Source organism: Streptopelia decaocto, assembly GCF_964273445.1.
Source record: "Streptopelia decaocto genome assembly, chromosome: 6".
NCBI lineage: Eukaryota > Metazoa > Chordata > Aves > Columbiformes > Columbidae > Streptopelia > Streptopelia decaocto.
The window spans coordinates 49,263,269-49,288,647 of record NC_138660.1 but is presented as its reverse complement, the minus strand read 5'-3'; the positions used below and the strand labels follow the sequence as shown (position 1 = coordinate 49,288,647).

At 37.2% G+C, this 25,379-nt stretch overlaps 1 protein-coding gene across 4 annotated transcripts in view; it reads right to left on the bottom strand.

The window, feature by feature from the left end:
• Positions 1 to 1,591: 1,591 nt before the first annotated feature.
• COBLL1 (cordon-bleu WH2 repeat protein like 1) overlaps positions 1,592 to 25,379 on the bottom strand; it is an 82,469-nt gene continuing 58,681 nt past the window's right edge. For all 4 annotated transcript variants that reach the window (XM_082055039.1, XM_082055040.1, XM_082055041.1 and 1 more), the window contains 7 exons: positions 19,519 to 19,663; positions 18,861 to 18,929; positions 13,031 to 13,289; positions 9,493 to 9,578; positions 6,582 to 8,203; positions 5,773 to 5,955; positions 1,592 to 2,892 (listed from right to left, as the gene is read on the bottom strand). In XM_082055039.1, coding sequence (XP_081911165.1) covers positions 2,806 to 2,892; positions 5,773 to 5,955; positions 6,582 to 8,203; positions 9,493 to 9,578; positions 13,031 to 13,289; positions 18,861 to 18,929; positions 19,519 to 19,663 — 2,451 coding nt within the window. In that variant the 3' untranslated portion in view covers positions 1,592 to 2,805. The remainder of the gene's footprint in view (positions 2,893 to 5,772; positions 5,956 to 6,581; positions 8,204 to 9,492; positions 9,579 to 13,030; positions 13,290 to 18,860; positions 18,930 to 19,518; positions 19,664 to 25,379) is intronic.

Genomic DNA, 25,379 nt, shown 5'->3' with positions numbered 1-25,379 from the left:
CCTATATTGGGCTCTGCTATTTTGTCTGCACAATTACACTGACATTCATTTTCTGCAATATCCTGACTTTCCTTCCCTAAACATTTTGACTGCCATTCAAAAACAGCAAGGCGATTGTAAGTGGCATAGCATAACTAGTTGCCTTCTGTTGAAAGACATCTGTAATACAGGTTGCCCAAACTATAAATATTCTTGGGCCCCAAAAAAGTTTGTTTTCCCTCATCTATGGCAACAACAACAAAAATTTACTGCTGTCTAACTTGGGCTTGCAGTTGCTAGAAACACTCATTACTTAAACAGAAATGTTTTCTTGTTTGAACAATGAATAAATAGATCAATTTCATCAACAAGAGTTTTCTGGTAGAATTTAATACAAGGGTATATGAAAAAATGAATCTCCAGATATACAATAGCAAGATTTTAAAATGTCTTATAAATATGTCAGAAGAAGTAGGAAAGACAAATTTTTGCCAAACAATATTGCCAGCTAGTAACAGAAAATGTCATTGAAGAGTTTCACAGCACTATGGTGTATGTAGGCTTTTCAGTTAATTATCAAGCAAGTTCAATTACAAAGACAAGAAATCCTAAAATTCCAGCAAGGTTTTTTTTAGTTTTAATCTCTGTTACATAAGATGATATTTGCCTTTAGGAGTTCACATAAAAAGGCAATGTACTTTTAGGATATGGGACTAAGGAGCATACAGTAGTACAGTATCGTGGTCAAAACCATAGAAAACAATAACAAAGGAAGGATTTTTTTTTTTTTTTTTTTTCCCCAAACCAGAATAAGTGGACTCCACCGATTTGGTTGAAATAGTGAAAGGTCATGTAAACTTGTATTACTATTGATGGAGATTAAATTAGTCCTATGAAATAACTTTAGTCACCTTGGCAGAGAATACAAAGGTTTGAGAAAACACGTAACCCCCTTCCTCCCAAAGTACAAACAAGAGATCCCTTTTGCGGCGCAACCTCTCCTTGGCGGTTACAGATCAGCAGGTTATACAGGAATGCTTAAAACATGGACTTCAAATACCGCCATGAACAGAGACACTGGAATCCTGGGAGAGTTACAACTTTCAAGTCTGTCCCTCCAGACACAGTGAAATCTCAAATGTTAGGCCTGGTTAGAAACTAGGAAAAAACCTTACCTCTTCTGTCTCAACGTTTCCAAGTGAAAGATGAAGCATTCTTTGCAATCTGCTGAAACAGATCTTTTGAAAAACTATGTGGTTCCCCCACCCTTGGAATTAGCCCCTGACTGGAGGCAAGAACAAGGTGGAGAAGGAAGGGGGAAAACACATTGACAGGGTAAGATAAGAGAGAAAACAGGAGAGAACAGCAGTGAACAAATGTTCATCAGCTCTCTTTAGGAATTTTTATTTACTAAAACATTCTTTGAAGGGTTTCAGCATTACGTTAACACTGTTACTTGTAATCAATAATTGGCTGTTCTAGAAAAGCAATGAGACCTCTTTGAGATTATTGCACAAAAACCTGGCAGCAAACCATTAACAATCCTTTGAAATGAACATGTAGATCAGTTTCTGAAACTCAGTTACAGAACATCTCTAAAGTACAAAATAAATATAGTTAAAGAAAAGAAACTAAATACAATTGCTTTTATTTAAATCAAGTCCAGCAAGAAAATATTTTAATATGGCAAATACCCCAGCACTTGCAGCATGCATCCATAATCTAGCTATTTCATCATGAGTGTGATCGTATTTCCACCCCTCTCCCCAAAATGTATAATCTTGACAACAAATGGAAAATAGATAAAATATAACATGAAGCATTTCCTTTTAATATATATTCCCATTTTGGTATTTAATGCTTAATCTATAAATATATGCTCTCAGACATAAGAATGCTTTGTAAGTGTGTTATTGTGCTGTTTTAAGATTAAAATATTTTACATTAATAAGTCCAAAGCAGTTCATTCTTTAGTCATACTTCCAGTGAAAACAAATTTCTTCTATTTCACTAAGTATCAAAACTGGAATTTGCATTTTATCAGTAAATGACTTTATGCTGATAACTATTTTAAAATACATCTAAGTTCACAAGAAGTATTGCTTATCTGAGTGCTAGGTAAATACTATATACAGGTAGTCAAAGAGTAGATGAGAAACATCATGTAGTGCTACTGTTAAGAAAAGTTTTTAAGTAGTACAAAAATTTCCAATAATTTATCTCCTGATTTTTTGTGTGCTACCAGGAAAAAATTAAAGGAGATTAAAAAATAATCCAAATATTTATCCCAACTACTCTCAACTGAAGGAACAAATAATCAATTTTTTAAAGAGAAACAAAGTATTGCATATAATTAAGGTTTTCTACTAATTACAAATTTAATTTAACAAAGTAATATGGAGGCAGCATGTGATAGATTTGAATTCATATAATCTGTTAAAGTAATACACAATTGAAAATTAATGATCTAAAATCCTTAAGATTGCTTTAAATCTAATTTCAGCATAGTGCTACATATCATTCAGTCTGGAAGGCTAAAATCCAAAATTTTGAATCTCATTCTAATATAAGCGAAGTTCATCTGAACCTTCTCTTAAACCTTTTTAGCAGCATAGTCAGCTTTATAAAGAGAAAAAGGCAAAATATTACCATAATTTACATATTCTAATAATCTTTCCAAGGCATCAAAGGACCCAGCTTGAAATACCTACAACAATTCACAAAAATATATTAACATATACTTGCATTTACACTTTCAAAAATTTGTAGTTAGTATTAAGTTGGCCTATGAAGCAGTAGTAAAGTGCAAAATATTTGGTATAATATCTAGTGATTAGCTTTTGCTTCTGTGGAATACAAAGGAGGAAGCCTGGCTCTTCCATTGACAGATATGGTGTTTGATGGAGGACCAACCTGGAGGTGGGGGGGGGGGGAAAAAAAGAAGAAATATTAACCTAACATCTCAGATTCTTCTCTCTGTAGTATGTTACACAGTATTACTTCAAGGAAACACAAATACTGCTACTTCAGTTAGCATTTTTCTCATCACAATGAAAGACCTCCTATATGATTTCTGAACAAAACACGTGCTAAAGAAGTAGAAATTTAAGGAATTACTTAAAACCACATTTTATCCTATCTAAACATTACAAAACACACATAATTTTCAGACCTTGTTGCAAAGAAATACTTGAAAAAATATCACTAAACCAAACATTTTTTATTAAGAGCTGATTTCTAACAAAATCATCTAACATTCCTTCATACCATGGTAACGTTTCTTTTATCAGGAGCAAACTATAACTTGTAGGATAGACAGCAAAGACCTGGGAGTTACTGGGAGCTGTGGATGCTCCACAGCCATGCAAGCCTCATGCCACAGCACACAGTTTACTAAACACAATGAAAAGACTCTCAACAGAAAAATGGTTAAAAAGAAGCCTCACTTGACCCATTTTAGGTTAGTAATTACTGAGGGCCCTATTGAACAGAGAAGACCAGCAACACAAAAGGCAACAGATCTTGGCATTGCATACTCATATTAAGTAAAACAGGAAAAAAAATGTTAAGAAATTGGCTAGTGCTGCCTGCATGTTATTTTTTTAATGATTCTCTCACAGAGCTGCAAGAAGGAAGAGTATGGTTAGAGGTAAAAGTGAAGCAAGCACCTGACAGCCCCTTTCACAATTCAAAGGGATCAGGTTATTACTCCCTTTACCAAGTGCAGCACAATAGTGGACGCTATAAGCTGAATGCCTTTAACAAGTCCCTTCAATACCAGAAAACACTTTGAGGTGCTAATAAGTTAATGGTACAAAATGCTTCATTTCTCTGTTTGTCCTGCTATGGTGAGTTCTCCCTGTTAAACATAAAATGAGACCATGTTTTTATTAAATTTGCCATAGATCAAAAACCTGTCAGACATACCTGTACCACAGCATCTGTGCTCTGGGTAAGAGTGAAAAAAACAGCACGCACAATTCTATGTTTGGCAAAATTTCTTCACTGCATTTTGTGTGTGTGTGTGTTTCAGGGAGGGGGGGAGTTTAGGCCTTTTCAGGTTTCTGTTTTGTAGAAACTCTTTACGCTTACAGAATCTGCATTATTGTAATTTCTCCTTACAAAGTACAGCCGTCTCCTTACCCCCTGCCTCAACAGACACCATACTGAGAAAGAACATCTCCTCCCAAAGAAGACAAAAAGAGCAGAAAAAGGACATCAGCCATCATCTCTCCTTCCCCATGCCATTCTTGTACCTAGACTGATAAAGAATATATGGGTCAAATCTACCCTAAGAACATTTCTATTAGAAAAGAATGAATAACCACATAAAGAAGCTTTTCTTCATTTTCTTTCTCGTAGAAATAGACTTGTTGAATTTTGAAAAGCACCTCATGAACTTTGTTTTTTAAAACAGTTATACGCTACTGTGCAACAACCATGCCTGTGCATATTTTCCATAGAATCATAAAACAAAGTTCATACACTATACCAAAAAAAAAAAGTTCATTATTATTCAGAATGTAATTATGTATTGGAGAAAAAAAAAACAACAAACCTTAATAAAAATATATGAAAACAAAATCCAAACAATATTTCTGGTAGAACAGATAGACTTGACCTCTAAGTGACTCTGAACCATACAGCATTCATTTAATCTTATCCTGTTTCTAATGTGGCTGTGGTTAGTGATATGAAGTCAGAAGTAATACTACAGTGTATTATGTACCACATTTACTGACTAGAGGTCAAAACCTAGTCGAGCATACTTGTAACCTTTCCTGGAATCTGAATCTTCTTATTCAGTGTAGAAATTATGGGAGGTCTACAAATCTCAGAAAGGCTGTTGCAGTGCTACCCTGAATCAAAACCTTACATATGGAATGGATTGTTCTAATACCTGACCATCCACTGAGAGATGCTGACCTTAGGGAATCAAAGGCTTCTGTAAATCCAAAAAAACCCCCTCACATCCACCCAGCACATATCATTTGTTTCTTTCAAGTTTCAAGAGAGAAAGGGAAGAGAAAAAAAAAACAAAAAACAAAAAAAACAAACTAGTGAATTTCTTTAACCTTCTGCAATGAGAAATTATTGCTCAACATTGAATGCAAAATACTAATGCTGGGTCAAGAAAGCTTTGTGTGAGACTATCATTAAATTGGCTAGTTACAAATTTAAAACAATACAGATTTTTAAAGTGTACAATGTTTTACACAGCCAGAGAAGTACAGGTGAATTTTAGGAGAAAGAAAAGAACAATTAAGCCACAGTTTTAACCTGAGGGGTGGGGGGAGATGGTCCTACCAGGACTGTTGACAAAACATTGAAAGCTATCTCACTAATGACACCAAACAGCAGAAGTAAGCTTGTACATTTAAGAAGAATTAAGAATCTGACAGAGTCTAATAAATAGAAAAACACAATATTCAGAACTTCTATGTGTTATCTGCCTGCAAAATATTGCAGCCGCTTCAGGTCTAGCATGAAGCTGCTTAGCATGTGTCTAAAACCATACCACCTCAAACCATGGAAACACAAATAAATAACTGAAATTGTTCCTGATTTTATGGAAGAGGTAACTGGTAATTTAGAAATTTCTAATTTATTTCAGGAAGATTTCCAATTGGATTTGTACTGCTTGAAAATATGGACATGGGAAGCTTTGTGTGTACACTCACCAGTTAATTCTGCAAAACGGAACTCTCGTCCCCACCTCCCTCCCACTGTTACGAGACCTCCTGGCAGCACTTTGTGCCAAAGCCAACTTTGAGTGCATTGATAAAAACTCACCCTTTTCAATCTGGCAGCAGCTTCTCCAGAGCGGATTGCAGCCAGCAGGCTCTGGTGGATCTGTTCTGGGTCAGAATGCTGGAATGTCATCATGGTTTGTCTCTTAGTGGCAGGGGCTGGGTGGTCACTGGAAGCACCTGACTGTGCCTGACTCTTTTGCTCACTATTCACATTGCTGGCTTTCTATAAAGGGAAGAAGTAGGAGGAACAACAAAACATTTTAATCTGAATTAGTCATACATTTAAAACTAAGTCAACCTGGCACAAGACTGCATATCAGACTGCCACCCTTCTAGTGTTTGCTTCGTTCCAGATTTCAGAGATCAGCTACATTTCCATGATAGCACATAGTTTCTCTCTCAGATAATTATGCCAGCAAAATTGTATACCCCCATTCAAGTGTTTGTGCCATGATCACTTGAAGCCAAATTGATCACATTATTCAGAATTAAATTTAAGAAATCAACATACAGAATGATAAAGAACAAATCATAAGCACTCCCAACGTGAAAAATAGGTATACACAGTATAAATTATTATCTTTAATTTACTGTTATTCAAAGTAGGGGATGCTAATTATGGCCAGAAATAATTATTTCCAATAATCTGAATGAGGTTGTTTTATTTTAACCTTCCCTGTTTTCCTGTATTTCATTATGATGCTGTGCAACTGCTGGACACCACAAGGTGTTTTCATTGTATGAACACAGTGTGCTCCCATCAGGGAGCCATTCAGAGACCAGCCCCTGGACTAGCCACACTAGATGACAGCGGATCAACAGTTAGCCAATATTAGAAATAAAGTTTACCTTATCCATTTGACTATTCAGTGTCCCCCCTGTTACGGTCTGTAAGGAATGATTTTTCACTTCAGGCATGGAAGTAACTGACGAGAATTCAGCTGCTGAAGCAGCTGAGGAGAGTTCAACAGGTAATTCCTCTCTCGGTGCCTGGCTAGAGATTGTACGTGTCTTATTGAATGACTGTGACCTTTTGACTGCGGATGAGACAGCAAGAGCAAAAGGGGACGGTCTTGAACTGGAGTACGGCTTTGGAACTGCAAAAGTTCTTAGAGTTTTTAGGTTCAACGGTGCTGGTGGACAAGAGGGATAAACTGAAGGTTTATTGCTCTTAACAGGAGAAGTGGAGGATTCATTTTTTTTCCCATCATCAACTTTTTCTTCATCTGCTGGGGGAGAGGAAGGACTTGTTTTAAGTAAAGAGAAAGAAGTTGGATCAGGTGCTGAGATATTTTTTTCCATCTCTGTATTTTTTGCTTCATTTTGAATGGAATTAGGAGCACAAATGGTACTCCTGGCAATTGCAGACGTCACATAATGACCTGAAGCTCTTCGTTGCATCTGCAGATAAAAAGAACTAGGCTTCATTGTAGGACTTAATGCATTTGACTTGTCCAGAGTCTCAGAAGAAGCATTTGTATTATCCAAGCTTAGCATCAGTGGGAGATGCTGTTTGGAAGACTCCATTTCCGTCCGATGGCTCTCAGCAGTCATCTCAGCTCTGGACGTCACAACACGTTCAGAAATGCTGTTTGCTCTGTGCAGCAGATCATTTGCCGCTGCAGGTTCATTTTGTGAACCACCCTGTAACTGACCCACATGTTTTGGAAGATGAGGAATTTCAGCTTGCACTACAAATTCTTTGGGGTCTTCATGCTTCAGAGAGTTTCCCAAAGTAGCTACCTCTTGATCCTTATAATCTGATGGAATTTCTGACTCCCAGCTTTTCATTATTTCTAAGGATTTTGGAGGCACTATTTTATAAGTAGTCATTCCAATTTTTGGTATGTAATCTCTTGTAATTTCATTAGCAGGCTTGGGTTTAGGTTTGGTGTCCTGCCTATAAAGAGGATAATCCTTTACAGGAGAGACATCTGGAGATTTTGCAGTTGCTTCTGGTGAAGCAGAAGTACTGCCATTTATACAAACGTGACTCTGATCTTTTATGGGAATTATTTTTTCATGGATACCTCCTTGTCTCTCAAGATTTTGTTCTGCTGAAGTATGTTTATTATCCTCTTGTATTCCCTGCATCGCTTGAAGGAGGGGGGTGTTTGTATCTGTATTGTGTTGAGGGGCCAGTCCTCTGAATGTGGATGATTCACAACCTTGAGGAACAATAATTTCTTTCTGTGTAGTCCTTCCCAAACTGCTATCTGATGGACCTGTCTGGATTGCAACATCCTGAGTTTTTACTGTGTCCACGCTGGTTTGATTTGTTTTGTGATCTTGCTTTTCTGGAAACAGTTTAGTGTAATTCCAGTGATTTACAGTGATGTCACTTTTACATGCCTGGCAGTTTGATAGTCTGTCAACTTCAAGCTTGTCATTTTCTCTAAAATCTACTGTTTTAATTTCAGCTGTCTGAAGTTTCCCTTCTTCTGTTGTTTGAAGGAGTTTATCACTGTGATCTTTAAGAGAAATTCCAAAATTAATACAAATGCCAAAAATATTCAACCTTCCTCCTTACATCAGGGAGCCCTGCATCCAATGTATTTAACTACAAGGACTGGCTCCCTACTGATGCTGAATTTTTTTTAACATTTACTTTTAAATGTTATATATTTATCTGTGAGTAATATTGCCAAATAATAATATTCTAATTCAGGTATTCTTCCTTAATTAATAGGCTACTGGTGCCATGCATCAACTTCATAGAAAAATCTATTCTAGAATAATTTAAAAAGTGCTACTGAATTTCAGTTGATTAGATAGGCATCCGAGACTCCAGAGCTCAAGAACTACTCAATATTAAGTTAGATACAATTTTTATTTGATTCCACACTTTTGTGGCTTCTGTTCTTTAGTTTTAACATTACAAATGTTACTTGTCAACTACACTTTCTGTATTTGTGCAATGGAACAACTGGAAAAGATATGGACAAAACATTTTCCAACTCTCTTTTTCCAACTGTTTAGCAGGTCTGATAATTCCATTTTCTGTCCTCAGATAAAACACAGATAGTCCTCTCCAAAACACAGGAATATTTCGGTCAAATTGTTTTAAATACAATATCAGAGAAAATGTAATTCTTTAGGAATAATAATTTGGCTCAGTATTTTGTGCAAAAAAATCTCTCTTCGTTTCAAGTATGTTACAAAATGGCAGCTAAAACTTATATCACATATAAACAGGACTCATGCAGTATGTTGTTATGATTTATAAACGAAAGTGTACTGAATGTAAAACACTATGGGAGGCCTAATATATAAATCTGAAAATCAGTGCCATACAAAAGAGTAAAATAAATCAGTCAAGTTGCTAAATCAATTGAAAAATTCATGATACATTAGATGCACAGGGTGTTGCCATTCCTTTTCAAATCAGCAGGTTACTTTGTTCTCTTTGTGTTTAAAAATATTTGCATTTTCATGCAGAAAACTCATGATAATTTTGTAAGCAAAGACCAAACTTTGGCCTCTCTCCTTCCCTGCTGTGGTGCGGTGCCCATGTCACACCACACAGCAGGACAACCTCTGTGTCCAGCCTTATTTAAAAAAACAACCCAAAAAACCAAAACTACAGTCAATTCCTGACACCTCGTCTCAAAAAGGATACACCAGAGCTAGAGAAAGTATAAAGAAAATAATCTGATTATAACAATTCAAGAGTTGACTGTATTGTTGTTTTTCTCAAAGGAATAAAAAAGTTCTTTTAAACCTTGTTTTGAATTATTAAAAATGAGTGGGAACTACTCACCATTGGTTTTATTTTGATCCAGAATTCTAAGCTTCCTGTCCTTTTCAAATGCAGCTTGCTCAGTGCTTATCTTAGTCTGTAGTCCTCTGCAAAGCACAACAGTATGTTAAATATGCCAGTATCATTCATTTCAGTAAACACAAGAAACAATGCAAGAGAACTGGCAATATTCTCCAAACACAGATGGATAAAATAGAATCACTCTGCCAAATATTGGAGTACTCAACAGAATAGGTTATTTATTTAAAAAAATAAAACAAGAGGAAATGCTGCTGTGATATTTTACTAAAATGACATGCAGCTTCACTCTCTTCTGTCTAAGCAGATGATCCTTTCCCTACTTCTCCTTCTCTTTACTTGTGCAGTTTAAACAATACTCTTTCCAGTAATACGTTGGTTTCAGTGAAGCCACAGAGGTGATAGTTTATCTTTCATATAACAGTGTTCTCAGTGTGAAGTGTTCTGACATCCCCAACATATAAAACGTGTCCTTGATTTTGCCCCCAACATGACAGACAGGGAGCTGCATGAGATGCTGACTGCATATGAACACATGAACATGCAGTACAGACTTCTCAAAATAGTAATGAAAAATTTTCTGTCACCTTAAGCTGGGAGGAGTGGCTGACACGCCAGAAGGCTGTGCTGCCATCCAGTGGGACCTGGACAGGCTGGGCAGGGAATAACCTAATGAAATTTAACACGGGCAAGTGTAGAGTCCTGCACCTGGGCAGGAACAACCCCAGGTTCCAGTATAGGTTGGGAAATTACATATTAGAGAGCAGTGTAGGGGAAAGGGACCTGGGGGTCCTGGTGGACAACAGGATGACCATGAGCCAGCACTGTGCCCTTGTGGCCAGGAAGGCCAATGGCATCCTGGGGTGTATTAGAAGGGGGGTGGTTAGTAGGTTGAGAGAGGTCCTCCTTCCCCTCTACTCCGCCCTGGTGAGACCACATCTGGAATATTGTGTCCAGTTCTGGGCCCCTCAGTTCAAGAAGGACAGGGAACTGCTGGAGAGGGTCCAGCGTAGAGCAACGAAGATGATTAAGGGAGTGGAGCATCTCCCTTATGAAAAAAGGCTGAGGGAGCTGGGTCTCTTTAGTTTGGAGAAGAGGAGACTAAGGGGGGACCTTATTAATGTTTATAAATATACAAAGGGTGAGTGCCATGAGGATGGAGCCAGGCTCTTCTTGGTGTCAAACAATGATAAGACAAGGGGTAATGGGATCAAGCTGGAACACAAGAGGTTCCACTTAAATTTGAGAAAAAACTTCTTCTCAGTGAGGGTGACAGAGCACTGGAACAGGCTGCCCAGGGAAGTTGTGCAGTCTCCTTCTCTGGAGACATTCAAAACCCGCCTGGACATGTTCCTGTGCGACCTCACCTAGGCGTTCCTGCTCCAGCAGGGGGATTGGACTAGATGATCTTTTGAGGTCCCTTCCAATCCCAAACATACTGTGATACTGTGATACTTTCAAGAAATACCTTAAGAACAACAAATATGCAGCAAATATGTTACTTGCTTACTATACATTTTGTGAATGCACACAATACGTGTCCTCAGATCATGGGGGAAAAGAGAACTGCACAAATGCTGAACAAACCCTTAATATTTTTTTTGAGAAATATTAAATTCTTTGCTTAAAAATGTAAATAAAAGAGCCAAAAATATTAAAAATTTATCCTTAAAATATTAGAACTTCAAATTTGAATCTCTGTTTAAGATAATTTATCTTTCTGTAGTTAAAAATACTGGTATTATGAAGATTCCAATTCATCTGCCACATCAAATGTATTAGTTGTCAGAAACCAGTGCCTTGAGCTGAAACATCTGCTTTGAATAATTTAAAATTATAAATTCCTCAATAACCATCCATCCTCTCATTGCTTGTACAGTCCAAAATATACTTTAAGTGTCCAATAAACCAGTGAACAGGAGTATATGCTCTCAAAATTATTACTGGAAGAAAGTGAAAGCTCAGTCCTGCACCCCATACTCTTGCTTATCTCCATTCCCTTGAACACAGCTGAGGGACTGAACTACTAGTACTCACAACAGGCTGAACTGTTTAAAGAAAAAACACACAAACAAGCAAGCAAGAAAACAAAAACAAAAACCAAAGAACCCACAAAAAACCCACAAACAACCCACACAAAAACAACAAAAAACAAAAGCCACAGAACACCACAGAGTATCATTAGAAAAATCAGTGGTTTCTGACTGGATTATTTTATATATCTCTGGTTTGATTAAAAATCACTTCTTCAGAGTAACTAGATCTTACAGAAAAGATCTGAATTATCAAAAGGTTGGGAAACCCTACTTCTCATTCTGGAATCCTTGTTATATTTCAGAAAAGAAAGGATTGCCAACTCTAAAGTCAGAACGCAGATCATGCCAAATGATACTCACCATGATTATAGGCCATGAAAGGCTATTAGAAGTTAGTGGGGTGAAAAAAGAAACATCCCTCAGACAACTGGCCAAACTGGCCCAGTACCACAGGTCTGATAATTTTCAAGTTCAAGACAACTTCAAATTAACATTTGGCTGATCCTTCTCCTTGTAGATCCCCATAAAGCAGATACACCCAAGCAACTAGAAAAATATTCGTCAGGGCACAGCACCAAAGATATTTGCAAAGCCCCGTTTGGCCTTGGACTGACAAGAAAGACCCTTGAAACACAAGTCAAAGCTCTCCTTACTGCCTTGAAAGTTCTTGGCTACTAGAGCATTCCCACATTTTGTCTTCAGTACAATAATTGAAATAGTTCTTTCAATTTAAATTGGGAACAGTAGCCAGTTTAGTTGCCCCAGGGAACAGAGAAATAGTGAATTACATTAACACAATGGGACTTTCTCTAGACAATCAACATTTATTTCAAGCAGGCACTAACTCATGCTAGAAACCTGCTGAGTCAGGTAGTTTAGCAAACATGCTGAAGGGCAAAGGTACAGCATCACCAGAAGGGAAAAAGAGCCGTTAAGAAAACTAACGTGTTTATTCTTTAAACAGGCAGAATTCTTTTCCTAAGAGCAGATAGATCAAGACAGGTTGAGACAACTGGCTAATATATAAGAAAAAAAGAAAAATTAAAAACAAATATGCAAGCTATAGATAACTGTGGCCAGCAGATCAGAAATGGCTGATTTATCTGGTTTTCTCCAATTGTAAGAATGAATTTGTAAATTCTCACTTAACTAGTCAATCCAAATTTTTTTTTGCAGCACACTGCTCTAATAAATATGCTGGATATTTTAGAGACAGGTTCAGCTTTCCTGGAGCCTGGCTGTTTGAGTAGTAAGAAAAGGGAGGTTTAAACAGAATAGCCTGCAGAACACTTTGTTGGGTTTTTTTTAAAGCTTCATGAATTACTGTGCACCGAGGAGTGCCAGAATGAAAACTAAGCATATTAAGCTCATTCCTCTCTCACAATTCTCTGTTCTGTGCTCCAGAATGAAACAGAACTCTACATTTTATTTGCCTCCCCCATTCCCTCCCCAGTGCTCCTTTCTTTGTCACAAAACGTACTTACTTGCCATCTGTGCTCATATTTTCTTGTTTTTCTTCCTTAAAGCTTTGTGAGTTGTCTACAGAAACACTGCCAGGAACTGAAGCTGATGTAGCAGGATCATTTTTTTCAGTTTCCAGTGGCACTTCAGCAGAGCTGAAGGCTGCAGTAACCTCTCCTGTCCCAAAAGTGGTGTCTGTACTTGCACTGGCCTCTTTCTGTTGCACACTCATCTCTTCCCTTTCATCAATCTCTTCGAGGTTGTACTCAGAGTTCTTGACACCTACACTCACAGAAAGAAAAATAAGGGAGAGGGAGAACCACAAACAAACAACACCCCACAAATCTCGATTCAGGGTATAGATACAAATGGACTGTGAAGTCAGCCTAAGTAGTTTGAAGAAGGAAAACTGAAGAGACTTTTCTTCATAATTCAGGCCAAGAAAAAAAGATTCATTCAGAATTTTAGCTTACATTATTTTCTAGTTCTTTTCAATTCTCTTTTTACAGAGAAGAATATGCTCATCACCCTGCTATGGTCCGTTTCTGCATCTGTAAACACTGTATAACATTTTCCTTATTTAACCCAAGATCAAAATATATTTTACAGTATCATAATTCAAAATTTCATGGGGGCAGACAGTTTATTTTACCCAGATGTCTTAATACTTCCATTAGCTCTCCACTGAGGTTTAAAATACACAATTCCTTTATATCAGATATCCTTTATATCTCTAACATACCTGTATCACAGTAAGTACATTAGAGAGCTAATGAGCAAACCCAATCTCAGTTTTGCCTGCCATTTGAACAAGTTTGCTCACCACTATCAAACATTTCCATAATTATCCTAAGTGTATTAAAACACAGTTAGAAGCATCTTGTGCAATGCCCTGTGTTTCAGTAGAAGTGCCCAAAAATAAAAAAATAGGAAGTGTAAATCCATAAAAATAAGGAAGTCGTCAACTAGAGCATAGTTCAGCTAAAAGGTTTTGTTACTGGATTAGGACACAAATAATTCAGTGTACCTGGAGTTAAACTAATAAATCCACCTATTTTGATTTCCAGAGGGACTTACCATCTCCAGCTTCACTTCCCTGCCTGGCAACTTCCTACAACAAGATGATGATTCACATTTTTCAAATATTAGTAACTAGATAGTACAATTAACCTCTTGGCTTTGAAACCTGCATTCTATAAAACAAAGAAAATAATTCTATCTACATAGTGCAATATGGTGCCATGGAAAGCTACTGACAACTGAACCATAAGCAGGGCACTCTGCCTGACCTGACCAAGGTACACGTGTCAGCTTTGTGCACACCAGTACCTGTAACACACAGGCCTTGCACTTCGACAGGTTGTTCTCAGATTTCTCTAAACTCTATCAGTAAATTTCCAAGTGTAAACCAAGGCTAAAAATGAAAACAAAATACTGGCTTAAAGCAAGCAATGCTGGAAAGTAGCAGATCCCAGAGTCCAAAAAATCTTGGACTGACATTTTTTGTACAGACTGGTATCCTACAATGCTCCCAGCACTTCTAGAGAAGTACATTGTTACAGAAACGTAATAGAGGACTGTATATATTGGAGAAAGTCTCAGTACAGAAATTTTGATTTTTCCAATAGGGTAATTAGTTAAGAGTTCAGTAATAACAAAGTTATTCATTCACAGTTACAGTGCAACTACAAAAGCCAAACATTTTACTATTTAATTCTAATTTTTTTATGGAAGTCTTGTAATAATGCTTTGTAGTTACACATTAAGCAACGTGATCAACACGCGCCATAGCGCTGAATGCAGAGGTGATTTAGATCCCCAGGGGGAGGCAAGACTGCAAAGTGTTGCAGGTAAGCTCCTTCCATGCAGTTGAAGCACAGGTACAGACCAATGTGCCACACCAGTATTAAAGGGACTCTTTGGGCATTTACTATCAGTAAGGGCCTTCTCTTCCTCCCCAGTTCCCACCAGCCCTTTCATATCCATCTAGGGAAAAGTTATGCCAGCAGTCTAATACTTAGGGAGATTATTTTAGTGATAGCAGTACAATTTCGTGTGTGCAAAGAGAAATATATATGCCACAAGACACCAACAAAGCATAACAGTATGTGGGCAAAAATCACAGCCCACGAGCAGCTCTCAAGAACACGGTCTCCTTCACTGATGAGAACTTTTATGCCACAGGCCTGAACCATCACCAGCCTCAAGAACAAAGACTAAGACCTTCAGTCTAAATACTGTGGAAACCTGAATTATACAACAAAGCACAGCCAGGACTTCTGACAAGACAAACGGAAGCATTCTGGAGTTGCTATGGCTCTGTGCCCAGGCACTGCTGTCATCTTTGTCACTTTTCCTCTGGAGAGAAGTATAACAAAAGCTGAGTTGCATCTATACAGATGGGATGAAAACTTAGCTTGTCTTGGTAGGAGATATTGCTGACATTCCTGCTACATGAAAGTCTGTCCTTTGCTGTGCTAGGAACACTTCCAGGCTTTGGAGTGGACTAACCTGACCTACAAATGTGTAACACCAAACAAAAACAATCCATACACTTTTTCTGAAGTGCTCTACTTCATCTATCAGCATAATATCAGCCTTGCTTGGAGTTAATTTCAACTAGTGGTTTGTCATCTGTTACTTATTCCAGACCTGAGCCACCACTGCTGCAGCAGAATACAGTCTGAATGCATTTGGTACATAAACAACATTTAACAGCCATCCTTTACATACACCATGCACTTAACTCCCCAGAGGAAGAGTTCAGATTTTATGACTTCTTTCCAAAGCCTCAGTTTAGAGTTTTTATAAGCAACGTATCACTAGGAAGTACTATGCAATACTGCATATATACTGATGCCTTACTGTTTATATAATCTGTATGTAATGGCATATATAAATTGCATTTTTGTCCATTTCTTCTCTGTGAACATTAGTCATTGAGTTTTAACTAGCCCTAAGAGAACATCATTAAAATTTAGAGGATGACATTGTGAAGCCGTATCTGATGACTGACATACCAACTGCAAGTCTCCTTTGAGTCAGTAAGAAAACTTCACGAGAGAGAACCAGCTGACACAGCTCTGGGAGCTGTCGTGCTTCTGAGCACCAAAGCTGTAAAGCCTGATCACATCATGTTAATCTGTCTGTGTTTTTGCTCTTGACTCTATAGTCCTTAAAAATGTTCTTAAGAGATACTGTAACCAAGAAGATTATATCACGGGATTTGTTTGATGGGAAATTATTTTAACATCTGTAATTTTAAATTTTTTTAAACACCACTTCGCCCTCTTCCCTAGGAAAAACAGAAAACAAACAATCAAAGAGCAAGCATTAATTAAACTTTGGGAAGGGGAACAAAAATCATAACTGAGAAAATAATTTGTTGTTCATAATCTCACATGTTCAAATTAATTCTCTCGAAGTGTTTGTTCTAGTAGATCAATTACTTCAAACTACTTTTGTCAAGGTACAGTCTGTTTTTACACCATGTGAAGACTGTCATTTCCCAACAGAAACACTGCCTATTCCAAGTTATATAGCAGAGTTCCACTTAGTGTTCACTTGTCTATTAGCTATGCACTACTTAGACACCAAATAACATTTATTGAACATTTGCAATTATTTGGTTTTGGGCAGAAGGTAACACAATATTTGCTGAAGTAGTAACACATAACAGAACTCCTTTGGGAACACGAGTCACAAGTGAACAAACACAATGCTTCCAGAACCCAAAAGCAGAGCTAATGCAAATGGAAGGAACTACTTGAGTTTATATAAAGTTAAAATTATGTTCAGCTTAGCAATTAAAGAGATATTGAACTATTTTATCTATTTAAAACAATACCCAAATGTGCATATTTTTCAGACTAGGAATAGGACAAGTGTACTGCAATTGATTTTACTGCAGGTGAAAACTGATTCTTACAGCATGATGGGCTTTGCTTAAAAGGGCCCTTGACAAATAGGCCTCAGGACAGTTTCAGAGATACCACCAGAGAGCAGTAGTATCCCATGAAAAAAAGAAAAAAGAAAGGCAACGAAGCTGTGCTACGTGACTTGTCTCTACGTTTACAAAAATGCATTGCAATAAGTCTTCAGCAAAGGACGTTGCATGAAGAGATCAGCAGCAGAACTGGAGAACAGACTTACTAACTGCAGAGGTAAATCCCAGGGCTCAGCACAGACTGTTCTAAGCCCAGTGGAGGTGATTACATTTTTCTATTTTTTTCCATTACAGGTTAAATTAAAATATTTAATTACAAAACTCATATTGCTTCAAACATTCCATTTCTATAAAGTTCGGGGCTGTTTATCTATGCAGCACTCGGACATTACAGTGATGGGCAATGCAGAAACTCTAGCATGGGTCTACAATCTTAAGACAGAAACAAGCTCAAGAAAACAAAAAAACCCTTGATTTTAAATTGTAGTATAATGACTTTCCTCATCATCTTAGACCCATCACATGTAGATAAACTAGTTTTTAACAAAGACAATGAAGTACTAATAAACATCATTAAGAGCCATTCACTTAGAAGAGACTACCCTCCTTCGTCTGCTACAACAACTAGAAAAAGGACAGGTTACAGTTTCATTACGTTTTCAACCTCAGACTGCACAGTATAGGTTCATACTTCCCATTTATTAAGTTATATATTATTTCCATTAAAGATCCTCTCTGACAATTCACACAAACTGCCCTAAACACAAACCAAGCCCCAATTTTCTGATTACTGGTCTTTCCCCCCACCACTTTGCCAGAGGCCTAGGATGGCAAGTGACTTTTTCAACTCTTGTGGTATGTTTGTTTTACCACGCCAAACAACTTGACTGGCATGTTGAATAAAACAGCTGGAAAACTACTCAAGAGTTCCTGTCAACTAGCAAAGGAACTGAGTGTTTAGTTTCATATTTTTCATATTTACCATCCCTGGAGGTGTTTTAAAAGATGTGTAGATGAGATTCTTAGGGACATGGTTTAGTGTCAGTGTTGGGTGAATGGTTGGACTTCATGACCTTGAGGGTCTTTTCCAACTAAACTGATACTAAGTTATAATGCCAGTGGCGCTCCACAAGCTTAGTGTTTATCTATTTCATTCTTAGTGAAACACATTGAAGAGTGATTTTTCCAGACTGCGCTGGCACTGATTATTCTAAAAGCTTTTACAAATTTGAAAGACTCCTAGATGCCATATCTTGTACCTGAACCCTCCAGTCTCATGCTTTCAAACAGCAGTATTTAACAGTACAAACTACATAAATTTAAAAAGTATTATGTTCAGCTGCTAAAGAATAGTATTTTAAACAGCTATAGTTTCATATATCACATTTTTTCCATAGCACCCAACAAATTATTTAACATATAAATAACTATTTATGCATACAGTTTATGTTTACAGCTTATGTTTTCACAGGCTGTTTAGATGCAAACCAAAGGACAGGCACAGATTTGCTCCCACCCCTGGTTTATGCAGGTCAAAGGCGGCACAAGTGGGGATTCTGAAAGCCAGACTGGACTTTAGTTTTTCAAAGACTTCTTACGAGGTACACAAGAATCACAGAATTTCTTGCCTGTTCTTGTCTACAACATATGGGGGAGGAGGGAAAACAGGGATAATGTTTAATTTATTAAATGTAAAGCACAGAGACAAATACAAAATATATTGTATGCTTTTCTGTAGACAGTAAACATCTTTATTTTAGAAACCCATATTTGTACTTCAAAGGCATTAAGCATTAAAACTAGTTCTATACTTATGACACATCTACAGTATAGTAACTTATTACTATGAATTATAATACGCTTGCTAGGAAGTAGATTTAATCAATGCATTTGGAAAAAGAACCAACCTGTTTCAGACTGCACTTCAGCAGCATTTTCTTCCACTTTAGTAGGGGATGATTCTGTTGACTCTGTTACTGCAAAAAGACGAGTAATAAGCTTTTTTATTGCCTCACAATTTCTGCACCAATTTCTAGATAAAATGTTAAATTGTGATTTTACAGACTGGCAAGTTCTTCAAGAAATGCACCTTCTCTTAAGCAACCAGTGCGCCTTGTCACATTTCCCAGATATTTTAGACACAACTCTCAGGTATTTTTGAACCAAAGAGAACTGATTTTTTGATCAAATAGAAAAATTACAAAAGAACAATACAAAACAATACAAAAAAACTCTAAAATTCTTCTTCTCAGTCCATTTCCTGTTAAACCCCCTCTGATCCCCACTCCAAGCTGTCCATCTGATTAACACAAACACACAATTGTTATGGTTAATCTAACTATAATTAATTTGATATTTTCTGCTTTTTCCTGATCTGCGTGCCCTAAAACCTGCCTGCTTTCTCACACTACGTGAGCCAATCTCATAAAGTAGTATTACTGCTCCTTACAATCTGAGGATGTTTGGCACTTCAAGTTCTTATCTCATAAGGTGGTATTTCTTTAAAGTTGAGCCAAATAGCCATGCTTTCCATGGCCTCCCAATTAAACAGCATAAAAAGATTACCAGTCTCATTACTGCTTTGACTTTGATCTTCGGGTGCTCTGGAGGGTGGTGAGGGTGCTTTGCGCTTCATCCTCCGTAGAGAGGAGTTCACCGAAGCGGTGTCACTGAGTGGCAGAGAACCTTTCCGCACTAATCCCAGAGGGCCCTAAGAAAGGAGACAGGAGAAAGAAGATTATTAGCAAAGAAAAACAGCAAATGAGCTCTAGCAATTATTCTCCAAAAGTATTTATAATGTACATTCGGGAAAAAGAGAGTATATACCTATTACCAGTAGGTATTCTGTTTCTCATCTTAATTCCTCCAAGGACTAGGTTTCAAAAAAAAAAAAAAAAAAATTCTAGAGTAATTTAGTATTCACCAAGGTACAAGATACAGCAGTAAAAGAAAAATCAGTTGTTACATACAGTATAAAAGAGAATTTGAATTATCTTCTGCCTGAAGGCTATTCTCCAAACAATTCTTTTCTAAAAGTAGCTAAAAATCACTGTGGGAAGAAGCTTCACCTACACCCCACTGCAATGACAGGACACAATGTTTCCTTCTCTGTTCCTTCAACAGTAGTTCTAATTGGGCTATATACATTATTATTAGGATTTTGTTTCTCTACTTGAAATACCTGAGCTTTTATAGAAATTTTTTGAATGCTAGCTTTCAAAACTTACCTTGGAAAGTACAACTGTCTTATGATCATAATACTTACTTAAGTTGAACTGTAGTAAATTGCAGCAGCAATAATTATAATACCTACTGATGTGAAATTGTAATAATGTTCTCATTATTGTAGCAGAAGACAGAAAAAAAAAATCTCAATTCACAAATAATCAAAACCATTTAAAAAAAATGGACAAAAGCTACCTGCTGAACACTTCATAGTTTCATGATATAAAACTGCATTTTAAATTGTTTCAAAAATACATTTTGTGTCTCATAAAGACAGTGGCTGTCACTCTTGACTGCAGTTAGTCTTATGCTGAAGAAACCTTGTATTTCCACATCTCTTAGAAAAATAACATTCAGGAACCCAGCAATAAAGGAGTACAGTTTGGCACCAGACACGTGTGCCTATTTCTGATCCCTATCACTTGTCTACTCAACAATATAATAAAATCCAGTAGTGACATTCATTTCTTCCTAGAAGGATTCTTACGGCAACTGGATGTGGGGTCATCTTCAGAAAAATTCTCTGTGCTTCAGTTAACCAGCCCATTTCATGAAACAGAATATCAAGAACTGAGATAGTATAAATACACCTACAAATTTTTGTTTCACTGACAATCCTTTCAAAAACATCACTGACAACAGAATTGCCACCTGTGTCAATATCCACCGAATAAGATGCTTGTCATTTAGAAAGCTATCACCAAGCAAATACACGCTGAAGTGAGTGGGATATTGAAGACCAAAAGCTAGAATATTTGATTGTACACAATGGAAACTATAAAGAAAATTACTCACAAGAGAAAAGATACTGGCATAAGATGTCTGTGAAGCAGCGCATGGCAGCTCCCGCAAGATCTCAATTGAATACCTGAATGAATGAATGAACTGGCACAGTGAAAACCATCCTCCGAGCTGCCCTGGGCATGCTCAGTCATCTGTTTGTCCCACTTTGATGCAGGCATGACAGATCCTTCATATACTTCACTTTACTGTAAGGAGCAACACTGTCCAAAATGTTCATACAAATCTTCTACCAATCACTATAATGCCAAAGGAAGCAACTCAAACCTTTTGCAGCAAAGCAGGACTCAGTTTTAAGGAGAGAAAAAACAAAGCACAAGGTGAAATGTTCTTTTAAGAACAGCAGAAGATATGGACATTGCATTCCACTCTTAATCAAAAATACTTGCATTCTTAAAGAGTTTTTCAGCAAGTCAGATTCTAGATTAAAATATCACACAACATAAATCACTTTACACTTCTGTAGTTTCTTATTCACAGTTCCCAAATGGTTCTAGAAGACAATAAGTGAATAGCATTCACCTTTTGAATTTGTGCAGAAGGGGATGTCAAATATAATATTATTTCCCCAAATGAGGCTTTTTTAATTGCCAAATTATTTTCCTTCTTGCTGTTGGGCAGTTCTCTTTTTGTCCTGTTTGGTAGCTGCTCTCCAGGCTGCAGCCCCTCCGTCCTGCACAAAGATGCCGTTTCTCTGTGCAAAGCTCTGCACCCTCATCTGCCTCACACAGGCTCCCTCAGCTGACGCGGCTGGCACAGAGCTCTGCACGTACTCGCTCCGCTAAACAGATGTCACCAGAGTTCCCTCCTGCACAGAAAGAGTATGTGTGTAGGGGGGAAATAATGTTCTCAGCACAAATGCTACTAAAAGATTTTTATAAGCCTTTCTACTGCCCTTTGCATCCAAAGAAACAAGCGATTTGCAATGAGAGATTTCGAGAAAGTACTAAATGTTCCAGTTAAGGTTCAAGTGTTGAACAGATTTTCTCAGGAATTATTCAACATATGAATATTAAGAGCTTTCAAATCCTAACAAAGGCTGTAATGTGAAAATAGTACTTTAAACAGATGGGAAAAAAATTAAAATAATGTTATTAAGATGTATCTGACAAAGTTATGGAATATACATCTGGGTGTTCATGTGTCATACCAACTGCCAATGATAACCAGTGTTTCATCAGTTACACTTAAATTAAAATTCATGTTAGAATCACTAAAGTAATCAACCATACTTATGCAGAAACACCAGTGAACTGTCATAACTTCAACAACATATGCAGCAGTTCCATGTTTAACACTGTACACCCTCCTCATCCTGAAACAAGCAAGGGTGAATATGAAGCTTCTTAGCCTCAAACATGTACAGGCAAATTTGGCACCTTATCCCATACCATTCCAAGCAGACACTTGTAGAGGCCAGCGCTTCTCAAGTTCCAGCCTCTGACAAAAGTGGCAGACATGGTGCCTGGCACTTCTTATCATTTCAAAAAGCAAAGGAAAGGTAATTAAGCCACAGTAATTTTGCAGCTGGAATGAAAGCAAAAAAAAAAAAAAAAAAAAAAAAAAAAGTAGTGGTAGTGGAGCCTTTCAGTGTGCTGGAAAGCAGACCTCACACCAAGGGTCACCACGCACACATTTTCATACCACCAGTACCTCACTCTTCTGCTCCACAGATAACTAGGTTTAGCAGAAGATATACAGACAACTGGGATATCAAACATGGTGTGAGCCATATTGCTAGTATTTCTTCCCTTGGTACAAGTTTGCAGACAAATACATGGCCAAAGAGTAGCAGGAAAAAAAATAATTGCTCTTAAAATGACTAATGCACTCATGACTTAGGCTTCCCAAACTACTTAAACTTAGCCAAAGTATTACAGAAAAAGGAATATATCTCTGACCTACCGGAAAGGAAGGGCATACAGAATATATCTGGAGAAACTCGGCTGGTGTCATTCTGTCCATGCACTTGATATTACTATTCTCTCCTATGTTTTATCGACATATTTGCTGGCACAGAAGTCAATACCATGAGGGGATACGGTTATGCATTTGGTACACTGAAGAGCAGGTTTGTGCAATGTTCACTGCCAACTCTGAATCATATCAAATGATCTTCATGCAAATTTCAGCAAGAGCAAACAGGCAGTCCCGAGCATTGTCTTCCCCCAGGTAACAATGGCTCTGTTCAAGACCCCCCTCAAGTCCACAGTGCATCATTGCCCAATTTCTTCTTGAAGGGCTGACCATCAAGTTTCAGGGAACTGGGCCTCTGATGGAACTTCTTAAACATGGAACTCAGCCCTCCCTGAAATCTTAACTAAGCCGTTCTGTTCAGTTGCTAATAAGTGTTCTCAGAAATACTTCATGGTTTAGTTGCCTCCCATCTTTCCCCTGTTCTCCCATCTTCTTCCGTTTCTTTTCTAAGGGAGTAGACTGGAGATTTAAATTTCTTTAGGACTCCGGCTTGTGTAAATAAAAGCAAACTATATTTCTACAGTTGAGAAGTTTTATCCATCATTTAAAACTGAAAATGTTTTGACTAAAAATCTCCACTAAATGTTTTGACTAAAAATCTCCACTTAATTGTTCCTACCCAAGCATAGTTTATGTATGGTCCTTTACAATAACTGAAAACAGCATAAGGAGACAAACATACATGGGATAAAGTGAAGATACCACAGTCTAATTTCCATAAATCAAGCATTAGGAAGAAAATCAGCAATGGCATTTTGGACATAATCAAATGCTTTTCTTTTAAAAGAAATGTCCTTTTAAAGAAATGTTATTACTAGAAAATTGCATCTACTTTTATGAAAACTGTGAAGATACACATACCACATTATAGAACAGCACTTAGCAAAAGCCCTTGAGAGTCCTCTCTACTTGCAAGTGTATTTAAACTTGCTAGTTCTAAACATGCTTCTGATAAGAGCCATCTTGCCCAAAACCAGAACTGACAAATAAGAGAGGGATTTCAGTATTAGAGACTAACATGCTAATTTCCAATCTGATTTAACAAAGAAATTTGCTAGACAAACATTAACTATTTAAGCTGTACTACTTACCTTCCAAGTCTCATAAAGAATGAGCAAATCATGCTACACAGTAACGTGTAAAAGCTACTTTTACATCCATTGTACTAATTTCTCCCCTAATAATAGGAATATATCTCAAAAAACTAATTACATAATCAGTCTGAAACTGAGGCAGAAAAAATTCCAACCCTCATACCAGAATGTAACTGCTTACATGAAGAAAAAGCAGTTTCTTTTTTAAGGGAAATGAAGTAGAGAAGCTGTAGGAGGTAACATTAAAACCCTTTTTCATACTGTGAGAAATTGGACTACAATACACTGTGAATTTGAAGAACAACAACAGTGAGAACACTGTTCCCTTAAAGTTGGCTCATTCCACTGTTGTCTGATGTTACTACCAGGCAAACGGTTTACCCAGGCAAAACTGTCATCTCACTTTGTCGTCTTTGTGGATGTTACAAAAGAGATTTGTCCATAATAAGGCACATGCAAAAGGTCATCCTGGTCCATAGAAGAAATAAAGTATGTATCCAGTCTGCCAAATAAACTGAAGGGCAAGGCTTCAAAACTTAGGCATTCTTAAAAGCAATATGATTTGGAAGGAAATGTTTCCAGCTAGGCAAAAGCAGATAAAAAGTAACCCTTAAGAAAAAAAAAGTATATCCTCAGTTTTGTAAATTAACTTAATGGGACACAGCAACAATGGGGAAACTCCCAGCCATACTAAATAGCCCAGCAAACACACTGATCAGCCTGCTGAGCAACCCCAACCAGACTTCAAATCCAACCAGCAGGATGCTCATTTTCAACAGTAGGGAATACGAGAGACCAAATTCTTATATTGTTTACAATCAAATAATTGTGGTCTAACGTGACTATAGTACTTGCCATGCTACTGAGAACTGACTTGGATTAAGTGAGTACAAACTGGTCGCTTTGTGTTGAGAAAACATTAATGCACATGATGAAGATATGCTGTGCGATCATCAACACTAACTTGATTCTACAGTGCTTGTATGTTTCAAATTCAGTATGTAGGATGTCAATTATTGGAATAAATACTGATCCTTAATATGTATTTAAATAGTGTCCAATTTCATTTACAAAGTTGCAAATCCTGTAAATGACATTTTTATTTAAATAAAATTATCTTACATTGTCCTTCGCCTAATACCCAATATTTTTAAGGGAACTGTCCTTTATTTTACAGTTAAGGGAAAGCAGAAGTCTCAGTAGCTAGAGATGCCTTTTTGTTTATTTTACAGAATTCAGTGGCAGTAAGCTTCCAAATCTTCCGCTTGCCAGCATTACTCAAGCAGTGCTTGATCTCACAGCAAAACCAAGTATTACTTGGTTTCTATT